Below are 17,125 nucleotides of genomic sequence, written 5' to 3' on the forward strand. Positions count from 1 at the left end.
ACCACATTCCTGCAGGACTACCAGCTCTGCACATATTCCATGTCGCCTTAACCAAACACACATGATTAGAATCCTCAGCTCGTTAGCAGAGACTGAAAGACCTGTAATTGGTGTGGCAGACAAAGGAGACATCCAAAACATGCAGTGCAGGTGGTCCTCCAGGAATGTGGTTGAGAAACAATGGATTAGGGCATAGGGATAAGTCAATCCAAAGGAAATGTAGCGTGACACTAAACAACTTCCCTGCACAAAGGATCATGGTGGCCTGAAGTGTCCATCAGGTTTACCCTTTGAAATCTTCACTCCGAAGGGCTTTTTGAAGAGGCGAGTTTTGAGCACTTCAGTTTAGAATGACACTTCAATATGGTGGCCATGATCGTTTTCACTTCGAAGTGCCCTTTGGTAAGCAATACTGCATATCCCATCAGATATGCACCTCAGGAGTGCCCAAACTTGTTCCCAGAGGGCCACTGTCTTGCATTCCTACCCTAATTTAACAAACCTTAGCCAGCTAATCAAGACCTTCAGGCTCACTAGAAACAATGGAAGGCAAGCCTGAAACCTTTAGCCAAAATGCATAAAGGCTAATGGTAATGTGGCTCTGGCAGGGCAACATGATCAGAGGCTATTAGCTCTTACTCTTTTTTTTTCCAGTGCTAAGTAATACAAATTCTCTTATCGCTAATAGTAAGACAGTATATGCTATAGAGACATTTAGGCCTGTGATTCTTTGCTTTAGTCATGGGGACCCACAGCTCTGCACAACTTGTGTATCTCTCTCAATTGACACACTTGGTTCAGTTCATTGAGATATTCTTTAAAGAACTGATGATCTGAATCAGGTGTGTTAAATAATGTAGATTAGGGGTGCTCAACCATGTTCCTGGAGATATACCTTCCTGCTTATTTCATATCAAACACACCTGCCTGTAAGCATCAAGTACTGTTCAGGTCCTAATTAATTTGTTCATGTGTGTTTGATCAGGGTTGAAGCTAAACTAGGTCTTCCAAAAGCGGGATTGCAGGATCAAGACAATCTATTCAAGTTATAACCAAGCTTTCCCATAGATTTGGGAAGAAATGGGATTCCAATGATGTTAAACATAAGATGGTTTTTGGTGCTAGATGGACTTGTGTCCATATTTAATATGTTACATTAAAATATTGCCCTCAAAGTGATCTCCAGGTCTTAGAGGACCAGAACTGTGTATAGTGTAGCTCCAACATATGTTTAGAAAGATCCTAGCTATTTTACAGACTGTAATGATTAGCTGATAAAGGTGTTTAATTAAGGTTGTAGTAAAACTGCGGTCAGTCTGGACTTTTCTCCCCATTGACTTCCATTCATACGCACGTGAATCAGTCAGACTGGAAACACATGCTTGTGCTTCAAGTTTCGCAGTTTGCTGCGGTGCAAAGTTAAAGCTTGGTGAACTCTGACCTGCGAAATTGCATCGCTTGAGACCCATTAAAGATCAAAACATGACCTCTCTAGACAGAAATTTAAAACATGGACCAATCGCTCACCTTTTTTAATGGCTAATCATCTTGTTTATTCTTGCCCCTTTTTCGCAGCTTCATACTACATACTTTCGCACGCACAAACTCTAGTGCAGGGGTCCCCAAACTCGCTCCTGGAGGGCCACGGTCCTGCATAGTTTAGATCCGACTTCCTTCGACACACCTGACTGGAAGTTTCTAGTATACCTAGAAATAGCCTAATTGGCTGGTTCAGGTGTGTCTATTGGGGTTGGAACTGAACTCTGCAGGACACCAGCTCACCAGGACCAAGTTTGGGCACTCCTGCTCTAGTGTAACCGCAGCATAAAACTCAAACAATTAACCATTGTGCTAAGATTAAATAGGATACTGTTGTAATAGTTTAAACAGATACAACGCAGGAAACAATTGAATGCTGGGATGGAGGGGATATTTAAATTGAAATCATTGTTCTCCTTTTTGGGCCAATTGAGCATAACTGGTGCTGACCATGTCCATCCCTTTTTTGACCATTGCTACCTACAGCGGGATAAAGCACCATGTCGCCAAGCACAGATATATTTACAAACGGTTTTCTTCTCAAATGTCTCCCACAGTCACCGATCCTAATCTATTAGGGAACTTTTATAATGTGGAGGAATGAGAAACTCTGCAGCAGTCGTTTGCTATTGTATGCTTCCAGCACCTGTTGAATTACAAAAATTCCACAAAATCCTTGATTCTCCTTACACTGGCTACCTGTTAAGTTTCATCATGATTTTAAAATATGACTTCTTACCTATAAAGCTTTAAATAATCTTGCTCCTGTTTATCTAACCAACCTCCTGTCTCACTACAATCCAACCTGCTCTATAAGATCTCTAAACTCAGGGCTTCGGGTAGTACCTGAAATAGCTAAATTTATTTAAGCAGCCTTCTCATTTAGCCTTCCTGATAATGTCCGAGGCGCAGATACACTATCTTAGTTTAAAACTAGTAAAGCGTACACACAGTGCATCACAGAACAATATGTTTCATGAGTGTGTTCCACGAAGGTGAGCGGGACCTGTAGGACACGCTCCTCGTGTCTTAATGCACAAGACATTTTGCTAGAACCGCTCACATGCTTTACATGTTTGTTTGTGTTACTATGTTCATTTATAGTACGTTTTTGCATCTCCTTTAAATACACTTCGAACAGCATTGTAAAAAAATACATTGTAAAATACATTGTAAAAAAGCACTATACATAAACATCAAAGAATTGAAATTAAATCTATTTCCTCCTGAGGATACTCATCTCGAGTCCTCTAGAAATTATGCAGTGCCATTGATGCAATCCAAGACCTGTGAAAAATTGATGCCAATGAATCAGGCCATATCCTGAGCTGAGGTGGTTATGGAGGAGCGGAGAGTGCAAGAAGATTCCTGTGAGATAGGGGTGTCCAAACTCTTTTTTGTCTTGGAGGGCCGGTGTCCTGCTGAGTTTAGCTCCAATTTGCTTCAACACACCATGTTTCTAGTATCTAGAAAGAGATTAGCTGGTTCAGGTGTGTTTGATTAGGGTTGGAGCTAAACTCTCCCACCGAGTTTGGACACCCCTGCTGTAAGACCAAAGTGACAGATGAGTCTCTGCATTGATCCTGCGTCATCCAGCGTTCCCCAGTCTCTGGTGCTTTATTTCCATTCACTTTCATCAATTGGTAAAGTTTCTTGCTACTGGCTTGCTTGGTTTGGGACTTATGGAGCTTCATTTGTGGATGTGTGTAAACGTAACATTCTGTAGTGCATTTAGTTATAGCCCAGTAGGCATACATTTTAAAACGTTAATATAGGTTAGATTTAGGATGTGATGTCAGGTCACAAGAATTCAATGTCTGGCCAGCATTTAAGTACACTGCTATTTTGACGTTCAATAAAGACATCAAATGATGTTGACATTTGGTTGATTTTGGGTTGTGTTAGAAAGCGGCCAAAATTCAACATCAAGCCAACATCTAAAACAAAGGTCATATTGACGTCAAATATTGACATTTATTCATCAGGTATTGCAACCAAAATCCAACCTCTGATAGATGTCACAGTGGTAACGTCCACACAACGTCAAGCTGTAACATCATTAGACTGATATTTGGTTGATTTTAGGTTGGACATTGACATCAGCCTATTGTTGGGTTCTGATGTCAACCCAATTTTCATTTCCAAACAAAATGCAACGTCCCCACGAGGGATACAACATCAACGTCATGTTTACGTCTTGTGCCTGCTGGGTGTTTAAGGCCATTTCGGTCATCATACGATAAATATCCATCATCTTCTCATCACTGACATGCATCTAAAGTCTCTGGGTGAATGCATGTAAAGATTTTAGACATCTTCTTGGACACTTAATTCTTTCAAACAGTTTGCTGCAATTTTAAATCACCCATGTCTTGACGTAGTTCATTATGTGATTTACCTTCTATGTGCAATTTGATTGGACAGGAATCATAGGACAGATTTTTCTAATCCCCATAAACATATAAAAATAAAGTACTGACTGCAGATTGAAGGAAATTAGTGAAGGAAAAAGTAGCGATTGATTTTTAAAACTACTTAGTAAATGACAGTTTCTGAAAAAAAAAAAAAACTCCATTACAGCAATTTGAGTATTTGTAATTTGTTTCTTTACACCACTGCTCATATTTGAATGTCATGGGGTATACAAAATATCAGTCCTCTACCTTGTTCCTGGTTATCTACCTTCCTGCCGAGTTCAGTTCCAAACCTAAAAAAAACACAGCTGTCGGTAATTATCAAGTGCTCCTTAAGACTCTAATCAGTTGGTTGTGTTTGATCAGCATTGGGAGGTCGATCCTTAAGAACAGCGTTGAGAATCTTTGCAGTATATGATGGACACACAAGTACAACAAAACTGACCAAGACCCTGCAATATCAGCCACACATCTCAATGACCACAGCACACATGGTTTAATGAAAATACTTTTTTAATTAATTTAACTTTTAGAATGTGATTTCTTTGAAATAATATATTAGTATTTCCCTCAATAGCATGTGACACCTCAGCATGGTGGTTTAATGAATAAAGTGCTTGTGATGAAAACTGCCGCAACCATTACAGTCAAGAGAAATGATTCTGAACATGTCTTCAGTGCAGTACAAATCACCAGATCACACCTCGGAATCAACACGGCTCTGGAGAAAACACAGACTTCAGGCACAGAGAACTGCCTAGTCATCTCTGAGAGAGAAACTTTATGGCACTGCACTTCCACGTGGATACAAATATACAGGAAGTGCAATAACTCTTCTAAATAAGTCTGATTCTTCAAAAGGCGGACATCTAGAGGGGAAAAATAATTGTCCCCAGCAACAAAATGCTATATATTCATACACATGCATATGTTACATTTCTGACACTAGAGAAATGTTTTACCATTTATATATTTATATAAAAAGAAACTCAAACAGGACAATCTTAACGCAGCCAGCATATTTCCGGTTTAAATTGCTGCATCAAGTCAAACACATATGAGCTAACAGAATAAACAGGCACGAAGCCCTGCACAGGAATATCCCTTACAGACCTGACAACAGCTAGCGCAAGACGACCAGCTACGCAATATTCATACAGCAGAGTCGATGGAATGTGTCAAAGATTGTGATTGCAATAACAATAATCAAGAGAAGTAAACATTCTTCGGTATAAAACAAATGCAGAATAACAAAAGTTAAGGAACACAAGAAAGGGTTGTGAAACATTCTCATTCTCTCATTCTCAACTGCCTCGGTTTCTCACATTCGGCAGCAATTCAGTGCAGGCATTTTTTCAAAATAACACAAACTCAAGAATACACACTCAAACACTATTAATGATGCAGATATTGGTCTTACAACATCGTACACAGTCCACTACTGTTTTCATTTTTTTTTTTTTTTTACAAGAGTTATTTTAGTACAAATGTAAAGTGATGCAGCTGTATTGCAGTATTTTCACCCGTTTCAGTCACCAGGACTCGTGGAGCAAGTAAGGGAAGGGAAAAGAGAGCGTACACTGTTCACTGAACAGCAACACAATACAAACAAGCATTTTCTTTTCTTTTTTAAATTTGTTCATAAATTACTCCAAGTTCTTCTCAAAGGTCGCCATTATGTCCCTTTGCATGGTCATGTCAATGACTCCTGACATCTACAAGAAACACAATCAAAAACAAAAGCATTACTTATTAACAAACAGTAGAATTGGATTGCAATGCTTATGTGATTATTTGGGATCAATGTGATAAAAAAACACAATAATATTTACAGTAGTAATAAAACACACATTTTTACTGTATTTTATAACTCATAATAGCTGCAACAAACACTATTTAATTAATAATACATTTCAAAAGTACACATTAAGCTGATGATTGATTATAAACCTTGTTTGGCATGCTGTCCTGGGAGAGAGCCATAAGCTTATAAAATCCGAGAGCAGGGCTCCCTCCCGCTTGCAAGGCGAGAGGGGAGTTTAAGCTCAGGTAGATCGAGAACTCATCTGCTGTAGTAGCTAGTGAACAGATAATGATTGCTCTTAAGAGATGACTACTTACTAGGAGCATGTCTTTGGTGCCAATTTGGATTAGTCAACTAACTTAATTGGTGAATTATAAATTGGATAATGCAGGACCATCCGCAAACAATTATAAGCATGTGATCCTCTCAAAATTAGTTTAGAAATAAACTTCACTTGAATATACAGTCAAGGCTGAGGTTATTCACATCTTATACACATCTTAGTAGGAATACACCGATTCAGATACTTTCATCGGATATTGGTTTGATATCGCATATCAGCCGGTTAGTACCGATTCAAAGCTGATCTTGCATGTGTAATTTAGAAGTAAACAAAAGCCTTTACCTTGAAGGTATCCTATTATAATGGCCTAGAAAGTTGTCATGTAGGCCTACTATATCCAAAGTGTTCTAAAGCTATTCTTTAGTTTAATGCGAAGTACAGATGAATATTCAAGTGGGTAAATTCATATTCAATTCAGCACTTCCTGCCGCTGTGTGTGTTAATCATTCTCTATTCATTCACAATTCAAACTGCATGCTGCGTTAATGAAAACTCAAAAAACTTTCTCAGAGACTAATTGTTCCTGTTAATATAAGTAATCAGTGGAGAAATGCGTTTAGTTTTGCATTAAATGGGTTCATTTTGACCTGCAACAAGGAATAAATTGTGGTTTCTAACTCATGTTGCAATGTTAGATCAGCAGATCACATTCACATCACTGGAGTGAAGAGAATTATTACCTGCTATTCAGACATAAAGTAGGCCTCCCTGAAATTTTGGAAGTGTCTGCAGATACAAGAGGGCTGCGCGCTGTCTCTCAGGCCCCTTTACATAGCAGGTCTTGAATTCTGTTTTGTTGCCTATATCTTTTTTTTGTTTGTTTGCTCACACGTTCTTTTAAATGTGACCCATATTAGATTCATGCGTTTACACTTGCTATTCAATTTATGGCGTCACGCATGCGTAAAGGCGGGTTCTAACATCTGCGCCACACTAGCCACGGTGGAAGAAATTGTCTTGCTTTTAACTCTGCAAAATGTTAGATACACCCAAATTTAAAATGATTGAGATGGATGAGGGGGAAAGGGCTGTCATCGCAGCTTGCGCCTATGGTTTATTTATTTACATACTCCATCATTCAGAGGAATTTGTGGGTATGAGAGAGATCTCGGGTCTGGTGGGAGCAAATTGCGGCAACTAAACATTTTCCTCCTCTATGTTTCCTCTGTTGTTGCTGTTTACCGCATTGGCGTCTCCACACATGCTCTTCCTTCTACGTCATTAAACTGCCGTAAAGTACCACATTGTCATAAGTTTAATGATGTACAAAACAGAATGCCTCAATAAATCCAACCTGCCTGTTTACTTAAGTTGCATAGTCACATATGCAATTTATTCCACATGTGAAGGAGGCCTGAAATCGATCTCTGAATATCCGAATGCAAACATTTTTTTCGTTTACATGGTCATAGAACAGATCCAATCTGTCACATGAGCAAAAAACTGTATTGGGTCACACTGAACTGGCAGTGTAAACGGGCCTTCAGTTATGCATCAAGTGCTTCATTCACGCACCAGTTGTGTAGACACGACGTGTAAAATTCTGTAACATTGAAAATTTGTTCTCTCACCCTTCCGACTGAGTTTATTCTTCAGAGGTGAATACATTCAGTGCTGCAAATAGTTTGTAAAGCCTGGGTTATTGTGGTCAAAGTAGTAAATGAAATTAAAAAACGTTAACAGAAAATTATTTAGGCTCATTAAGGCTTCTCTAAAACTGAATATTTTTCTTTAATATTATTTGTCAATATTGTATTTAACAGACTAGTTTGTGTTTTGGCACAAAAGCATATAAGCGGACCTTGTTTTGAACTTTTGCAGTCTCACTCACGGCGTGATTTGGAAAGGGATTATTAAATAAAACTTCCCTCAGACAGTTTAGTTTAGTCTGCGTCTTACCTGCAGGAAAATATCACGCTTTGCTAAAAGGCTGAGTATTTTACAAGCGATTAGCGTCAACAGTGGTAGCCTATTGCAGATTTTAAAGAAAAATCTTAATATTAAGAAAAAGAAAACAAACTAGACCACAACAGATCAATGTCATAACGAATGCTAAAATAATGTATCCTAGTTTACAGCAAGCATCATGTTTTTAGTTTGTGTCAACTGTCATATACAGTAGGCTTATAACTCTGTTATTTTTTTAAAGGAAATATATAATTTGAGTTTATTACCAGAACTATAGAAACTATATTATGCCTGAAAACAAAAAAAGCACAGTATCTGGATTGGATCTATATTAATCAATACTCAGATTATTGTTATCGGGATCAAATTGGTTCTAAAAAAAAATGGTATCAGTGCATCCCTAATTCTTACTTACTTTCATTCAACCCAGAGCGTTTTTCTTTATTTGGCCTGAACACAGGCCAAAAACACAGGCTTCCACCAAAAGATTATACAAATGATGACATTTGTACAAAAAGCGGCATGTCCAAAATTATGTATTCTCTTTGCAAACTATCATAGTCTATGTGAAAACTCAAAGTGCTACACCAGTGCAAATAGTTCAAGCTGTTCTAAAGCATCCCAATTAGCCTGATTCACTGGGAACAACTGTTTTACTCAACAGGTAAAAACAGAAGCTCTCTAAGTTGTTGGTTTGTGGTCAGTCCTGGCTAAGACAAAGCGGCTCAGTGAAGCTGCTCACATATTCCAGTGGCTACAGTGCAATGCATTATTTAAAAAAAACAAGACTTTATTATGCACTGTACAAAATAATAACAAAAAAAGCTCAGCGGACATGGTCGGGAGCCAAAAGTGACACCTGTGCTTGCCAGAAGGATAGTAAGTAGAAAAAAAAAAAAAAGAATCCAAAGATCACCACCATGGTCCATCCTGATAAATCTGGGCTCTGCTAGTGGCAACAATCTCAAGATAGACAGTCTAACTGACACTGCACATCACTGGGTTCCACGGACGCAGATAAAAGAGGGCACCATTGCTCCAGAGGGGATAAAAAAGGAAAAGCCTTTAACCCTAAGAACACCCTACACTGTCGAACATGGTGGTTGAAATTGAATATTCAGCCAGTGGACCAGGGAACCAAATCATAGTAAATGGTACCATGAAAACGGAGCAATTGGTCAAGATTCTTAACTACATCATCATCATCATCAGGCAGTCTGCAGCAAAACTTGGCCATGGACACCAATGGACTCACCCAAAACACAGCAAAAGTGGTAAAGAATTGTTAGCAGGCAAAAACATTAACACTTTAAAGTGGCCCAGCCAGAGTCCTGACTTATAACCAAATGAGAATCTGTAGAGGGAGCCAAAGGTCAGGGTGATGGCAAGGAGACCCTCCAATCTGAAAGAGTTGGAGCTCATCGCAAAAGAGGAATGGGCAAAAACACAAAAGGAAACATTCAAAAAGCTGTTGATTATTGAGAAGAGCTTGAATTATTTTGGACTTGACATTTATGTTCAAATGTAAATAAAATCTGAAAAATATGTATTTTTTCCACAACGATGCTTCAGGTACACAGTCGTATTATCTTTTGGGAGAAGCCTGTGTCAAAAAAACTGCTAGTTGAATAAAAGTCAGAATTTGCCAGAGGTATGAATAATCTTGGGCTTTTCTTTATATTTTTCAAGTTTATTGAATGATTGTATTTTCATTAAGAATTCTTTAAAAACCCTACTATTTACAAAATGATATGGATATAATTTTAATTGGTTCTCTAAATGCCTAAATGTATGAAATACTTACAGCCTCTCTCCTGCGGCGCTCTTGTTCTCTCTTGCGTGCCATCTCTCGTTCTCGGTCAACAGAGTTCTGCAGAACAGAACTGGGCTCAGGGGCTTTGGGGGTGTCCAAGATGGCCGCCATCAGAGGCAACTCTGCTGACTCCACTTCTGGCTTTGAAGGCTGGCACTCCAGCTTAGCCTTCTGGGGCTGCTGCGTCAAACTACAAATCATTAAAGGCCAAACTGTCAGCTAGTTCAGTGAGAACAGTCCTATTTGAAAACTTAGCATATTGGCAATAGGATCAGAATGTTAATAATAAGTGAAATGAAATAAGACTTAAAATGCATTTCTAACAAACTAGCCAATGCTTTGAAACTAAGCCACGGGAGGCTGTGGTCAGCTGGAATCAAGTGTCCAGTCATGCAGAAATTGAAACTCCTCCAAAATGAAACTTACATAACCAAAGTACACACAGTGTGGCCTTAAAAAGATTCCTCTTTTATTACCAGCTTTTGTCTGTGCTGCTCTTCTCTCTACCAGCCTCCAACTGCAGCTTTCGAGCTCTCTCCCGCTCCTCTTTTTCCATGGCAACTTTGCGAAACTGCTGGAAACTTTCCTTGGATGATTTGATGGTGCAAGGAGTTTGAGTAGCCAGCTTACCAAGGCTCGTCCAAGAGTCAGCATGCTTCAGAACAATATCCTTAAATACACAAGAACAGGAGAATGCTGAAGACTGAGCTCACATTTCATACGATTTACTCGTATAAAATATCTGTACCTTTTTAGGCAAGTTGGATTTGGCATCTTGAATAGACTTGCATAGCTCGTTGTCATCATGTTTAGCTCCTAGAAAATGTACAGAAAAAAACAACTAAATTTTAAGTAACACTGGGAAAAACAAGAGAAAGAGCTCTAATGGAACCTGACGGGAGAAATGCTGACCATGTATTTTGTGCAGATGAACGGAGGACTCTTCTGGTGTCTCTGGGCAGTCCTGCTCATTTCTCATACTGGCTAATGGACTCTCATGGAGGGGTGACAACAACCTGCATTGCTGCAGAAAGAGCGAGAGTACAATAAGTTATTTCTGTTTGAGCCAAGGTGTTTATCCATTACACACAAACACAAGTAGCTATAAACAGATATATTAGGGCTGCTCGATTTTGGGACAAATCATAATCCCGATAATTTTGGTCATAATTGTAATCACTATTATTCAAAACGATTATAAGTTAAAGTCAAAATTATTAGCGCTCCTGGGAATTGTTTTTTAAATAAATATTTCCCAAATTATGTTTAACAGAGCAAGGAATTTTAACAGTATTTCCTATAATGTTTTTTTATTCTTCTGCTTTTATTCTAACGAAAATAAAACAAATAAGCCTAGGTTTAAATATTTTGAAACCCATTTTAAGGTCAATATTATTAGCCCCCCTTAAGCAATATATATTTTTGATTGTCTGCAGAAGAAATTACTGTAATACAATGACTTGCCTAATTACCATAATTAAGCATTTGAATTGCACTTTAATCTTAATGTTTGTATTTTGAAAAATATCTAGTAAAATATTATGTACTGTCATCATATTAAAGATGAAAGAAATCAGAAATTAGAAATGCGATATCAAAACTATTGTTCAGAAATAAGTTGAAAAAAAAACTTCTTTCCATTAAACAGAAATTGGGGAGGAAAAGGATTGCTAATATTCAGGAGGGCTAATAATTCTGACTTCAGCTGTATACCCCTGAATTATTAGATCACTTGTTTATTTTTCCCCAATTTCTGTTTAATGGAAAAAAGATTTTTCTTCAACACATTTCTAAACATAATAGTTTTAATAACATTTTTTAATAACTGATTTATTTTATCTTTGCCATGATGACAGTAAATAATATTTTACTAGATATGTTTTAAGACACTTCTATACAGCTTAAAATAACTTTTAAAAGGTTTAACTAGATTAATTAGGTTAACTAGGCAGGTTAGGGTAATTAGCAAAGTTATTGTACAATGATGGTTTGTTCTGTAGAGAACAATAGTATAGAAAAATTAAAGCTTAAAGAAGCTAATAATTCTGTCCCTAAAATGTTTTTTTTTTATTATAACTGCTTTTATTCTAACCATACTGAAACAAATAAGATTTTTTCCAGAGGAAAAAATATTATCAGACATACTGTGAAAATTTCCCTGCTCTGTTAAACATCATTTGGAAAATACTTCAACTGTATATACAGTTATTTTCCACCCTGCAAGGGAAAGAGAAACAAATACAATAGAACAAAAATATGAAACAAACTGTGCTTTAAGCATCTTCACCGTAAAAAAAACATTTTCGCTACAGAAGCCCTTCAGTCAAGAGCAGTGGGGGATTTTCTCGTTGTTTGATTAATGATAAAAACAGGCGGCAGCAGGAATATTTTGCGCGGTCACTTTAATGGTTTCTCTTTCACATGTCTTTTGATTCTTAACTTGTTTGTTTATTACACAAATGAGTGTTAATATGAATAATCACTGAACACCGCATTTTGACACCTATTTGACCATTAAAGCGCTCACATTAACGACCTTAGTTGTGTGCGCTCTGCTTGTCTTTGAATGAGACTGAATGCTGACCACATGCTTCTGACTGTGAGCCCGCTGCACAAACACATAAGCACGCGGTCTTTTGCGCTTTTAAGAGAAACAAATATGTACAACTTGAAAGGGGGCGGTATATGATGCAATAATCGTTTATCACAATTAATGGTTTTTCATAACCGTTAGAAGCCAAAATCGTAAACGGATTATCCATTATTTGCACAGCCCTAAAATATATAAAAGATTTCCGATCTCAAGGTCCACTCAGCTTTAGTATTTTGCTCTAACCCAGATTAAATACACTTATCTGTAGCTTTGTTACACAAAAGACCCTTGATTAACTAAGGTGGCCTTCACATTTGGTTCGAAAGCCTGGTCCAAACCCAATTTCGATTGTCCCCCTTGGCTGGTTTGTGTTCAACACTGTCTTTTTTCCCTCTGAACCCAGCTACATTTGCGTCAAACTCCTTTTTTTTTGTACAGCTGTTGCTACTAGGTGACAGCCACGACAGCAAACCGCCAAAATGAAGACTTCTGCATATCATGGTCATTCTGTTTTTACTGAATCTTTTGCTTGCGCTACCAAAACCAAAATACAGAGAGCCACTTGCATCTATCTGCTGCTAAAACAATTCCGAACATCATGCAATGTTATGCAGAAATTGTTTTTGGTGGAGACAAGCAGACATCACTGTTTGCACTGGGTCAGTCCTGCTTGTCACCAAGGTAATTGATACACAGACATACACACAAATGATTGCGTGGTGCCTCTTTCGGCTGGAGTCAGCCTCGTCTCCCTTCCATAGCATGTCGGTTTTCTGCCAAGCTGGAGCCAGAGCCCACACAGTTGCAGGCCAGATTGATTCCACCTTGCACCCTAGGGTCCATGCGCGCGCACTGGCCCAGCTGCACGAAGGAAGCTCCGACCCAGGCTTGTTACAAACCCCGCACCGCAACCAACATAATTCCACTGCTTGTGAACTGGGAAAGACGATGGCAACTTTAATGGTCGAGGAGCACCACCTAAGGCTAAAAATTGGCAAAAGATATGCGCAGAGTCTACAAAGTTTACTTTCTTCACTCCCCCATATCTCAGGCTGGCCTGTTCGGCGACACCGTCAGTGGATTTACCCTGGAATTCACAGCAGTGCAGTTGAATACAATGGGCTGAGTCATCTATCAGCAGGGATGTAAGACTGCTCCCCCCGAACCATCCACATCCACTGCTTGTCGTCGAGAGCGCCCATCAACGAGAGCTGCCTTGCCGCCACCTCTGGTCAGAGCACCTTGCAGGCAACCAGTGCTGCCCGCTGCAGGGTGCCGCTAATTCCAGTAAAACAGACCACGAAGCGCTCCTGAGATGGGCCATCTGGAGAAGAGGGAACTTGCTCTGTCCCCAGTGGGGGGGCCAGGCTCTTCATTCAACTGCGCTTAAAAAAAAAAAACGCCACCAAACCTCAGAGAGAGCACTTTTCCACTTGCCCGGATATGACAGCCCAAACTCTGCCAGTCTGGGATGCGATGCCTTCCGACTCGCAGGTTCGGTGCATTTCGCCAGTGGCTCACGAGTTCTGGGAGGATGGTCTCCTTTCGCTCACTCCTTGAGGCCTTCCTCTGGAGTTTGGGTGCGAGGTTAGAGTAAATCTCTCGCCTCCAGCTCTTCTGCGGGACCCCATTGTTTCTCAGATCAGCACTCCCACTCCGCGCTGCCCCACTGCTGGTATGTCAGCGATTGTAGCAATGAGTCCATTAGTGAGAGCACTTGCCTGCCTGGTTAGCTTGGGCCAGCCCTTCGCGGTGGCTCATATGCACAGACTCGGCTATGAGATTCAGTTCACGGGTGTGTATTTCACCAGGATCAGCCCCGTCTGCCCCTGTCTTGCGAGAGGAGATGCGGTCCCCCTGGCGAAGGATGCAATCGAGCCGGTCCCTCCAGCCAAGATGGAGAGCGGGTTTTACAGCTCATACTTCATCGCGCCCAAAAAGAACCACTGTCTGCAAAAGCTGCCGTTTAGAATGCTCACGCAGAAACGCATTCTTTAGAGAGTTTGTCCACGGGATTGGTTTGCAGCAATAGACTTCAAGGACACATACTTCCATGTCTCCATTCTTCCACGCAACCATCAGATCCTGCGGTTTACATTCGAAGGTCAAGATTGGCAGTACAAAGTCCTTCCCTTCGGGCTCTCTTCATCTCAGCAGGTCTTCACCAAGCTCACAGAGGTTGTCCTAGTGACCGGCTCGCGGGCATTCACATACTCTATTATCTCGACAACTGCCTGATTTTGCCTACTCTCGGGAGCAAGTGATTATGCACAAAGACAAGGTGCTCTGGCACCTCCACTGGTTGGGGCTTCAGGTCAACAGAGAAAAGAGCAAACCCGTGCAGAGGATCTCTTTTCAAGGGTTGGAGCTGGACTCGGTCACCATGACAGCGCGCCTCTCCGGAGAGCGCGCTCAGCTAATACTGAACTGTCTGAGGAAGTTCGACAGCAAAATATTGTTCCCACTGAAATCTTTTCAGAGGCTCCTGGGGCATATGGCATCCGCAGCCGATGTCACACCACTCCAGCACTGGCTTCACGATTGAGTCCCCAGATGCGCATGGCACATGGGCACACACCGGGTAACTGTCACTGTGCTGTGTCGCTGCGCCTTCAGCCCCTAGAACGACCCCTCGATCCAACAGGCTGGAGGTTCCCCCCCAGTGAGTGTGCTCGCGCAGCTACTGTGCAAGGTAAGGGAGGACGAGAAGCAGGTCTTGCTAGTTGCGCCTCCCTGACCCAACCGGACCTGGATGTCAGAACTTTCCCTCCTCGTGACGGCCCTTCCCTGACCGATCCCTTTGAGAGAGGAACTACTCTCTCGGGGACAGGGCAACATCTAGCACCCTCTCCCAGATATTTGGAACCGCCATGTGTGGTCCTTAGACGCGAGCAAGACTAGGGTAACCTATCGACAGCGGTGGTTAATACCATCACTCAGGCTAGAGCCCCCTGGACGAGGCGCGCCTACGCCCTGGAGTGGAGTCTATTCACTGAACGGTGTGTCTCCCGCAGAGAAAACTCAGAACTTGCCAGATCAGCGCTGTGCTATCTTTCCTTCAAGAGAAGCTGGAGAGCTGGCTGTCACCCTCGACACTTAAGGTTTATGTGGCTGCCATCTCCGCTCTCCATGACACAGTGGCTGACAGCACCGTGGGAAGGCATAACCTCATCAACTGGCTCCTCAGAGGTGAATTAATCCGCCCCTCTCTCATGCCCCCTTGGGATCTCGCCCTCGTTCTCATGAGCATGCGTACAGATCCATTCGAACCACTCGACTCAGTATCTTTAAGATTTCTGTACCTGAAGACAGCTCTGCTGGTCGCGTTGGCATCAATTAAGAAGGTCGGGGACCAGGAGGCGTTTTCAGTCAATGACTCGTGACTCTGCTGGCTGGTCAGCCTGCGTTCTAGGTATTGGATGCATGATCCCATATGCTTATACAGCCACAGAGCAGTCCCCCCTTACAGGCGGAATCATGTCTTCCTTTACCGCTAACCATCTTATATTCATATGCGTACTCCCCTTCTCAGGTCTAGTCCATATGCTGTTTTGCCAACATTTCTACGCACTTAGGTAGCAGGTGGACTCCGCAGTGTCTCCTCTATCGGGACTGGACGCTTTCCCAACGTACTGTCGTATTTAAATTCCTAGAACTACCGAAACACTTTGTGGCTCCCAAAAAAATATTTCTAAATTCGTTAGTCTTCTGTTGAAGTGGGATAAGTAAGGGCCAGGGAACATGTTGGAAGACCACGCCTCATGCAGGTGCACTCACGCTCTTTTGCCTGGCAAACCTCTCATTGGGGGCAAAGTTAAGGTTCAATCATTATGGCGTTTTCCATACATTTCCCCATAGTGGAAGCTTTTTCCACATAGCATTGAAGTTTCCCTCCCGAAAGGGAACGCTCGGGTTACTAAAGTATAAAGGGGGGAACGGAAATGCTATGTTCCTTTGCCATAATGATGGCCTCTTAGCTGTTGAGGTGAAAGTCTCTTCAGCTAAAAAAAGAGATGCTTAGCTTTACATGCGCTCTGCTTATATTGCCAAATTGATTGCAACAAGGATCAGCTGTGCAAGCTGAAGCTGCCAACTCATTGGCATTTCATTGGCCCGTTTACACAATCTTTCAGATGATTGGCTTTCTGAACTAAATCCTCACAGTGAAAGTTTCACCCACATATCATTTCTGTTTACCCCCTTGCGGAACGAGGGTTACTTTAGTAACCAGAGCGTTAGCTCAACACCGCCATCAGTTCATGTGGGGAATTGAACGAGTCTGATGAACTGTATACTTGATAGCATTGAGCTCTTTTGGATGGTTCATTTTCAAATTTCACTGGTGTGAAAAATGCCCGTTTAAATTTTTAGCTATTGGTTTTTTTAATGTGATCAGACTATGATGTCAAGTTTTTGGTGAAAAAAAAAGCAATATTATGTGTGAGTAAGTGTTAAAAACATTTTTCTCTGTAATCAATACTTATATGCAGTTATTACTCAATACAGTTATTTGTATGATGTGCTTTATATGAAGTGAAACATTTGTGTAGGTCTTTTACATTGTGCTCGTTTCATATAAATAGTTATGTTCCTTATACTAGGTTTGTCATGAGTCAATATATTCATTCATAGAAATTAACTTTATTCAAGACTTTTAGTTTTGATCACAACTTTATTTTTATCCTCAGTGTCAGTATATTATGCATGTAGT

At 40.7% G+C, this 17,125-nt stretch overlaps 1 protein-coding gene across 14 annotated transcripts in view; it reads right to left on the reverse strand.

The window, feature by feature from the left end:
• Positions 1-4,448: 4,448 nt before the first annotated feature.
• The window catches only part of brdt (bromodomain, testis-specific), a 28,231-nt gene continuing 15,554 nt past the window's right edge, over positions 4,449-17,125 (reverse strand). For all 14 annotated transcript variants that reach the window (NM_001305664.1, XM_073952614.1, XM_002662424.7 and 11 more), the window contains 5 exons: positions 10,734-10,845; positions 10,570-10,637; positions 10,298-10,491; positions 9,813-10,011; positions 4,449-5,668 (listed from right to left, as the gene is read on the reverse strand). In NM_001305664.1, the coding sequence (NP_001292593.1) occupies positions 5,600-5,668; positions 9,813-10,011; positions 10,298-10,491; positions 10,570-10,637; positions 10,734-10,845 (642 nt within the window). In that variant the 3' untranslated portion in view covers positions 4,449-5,599. The remainder of the gene's footprint in view (positions 5,669-9,812; positions 10,012-10,297; positions 10,492-10,569; positions 10,638-10,733; positions 10,846-17,125) is intronic.

The sequence above is a fragment of the Danio rerio genome, chromosome 6 (assembly GCF_049306965.1).
Source record: "Danio rerio strain Tuebingen ecotype United States chromosome 6, GRCz12tu, whole genome shotgun sequence".
Taxonomy (NCBI): domain Eukaryota; kingdom Metazoa; phylum Chordata; class Actinopteri; order Cypriniformes; family Danionidae; genus Danio; species Danio rerio.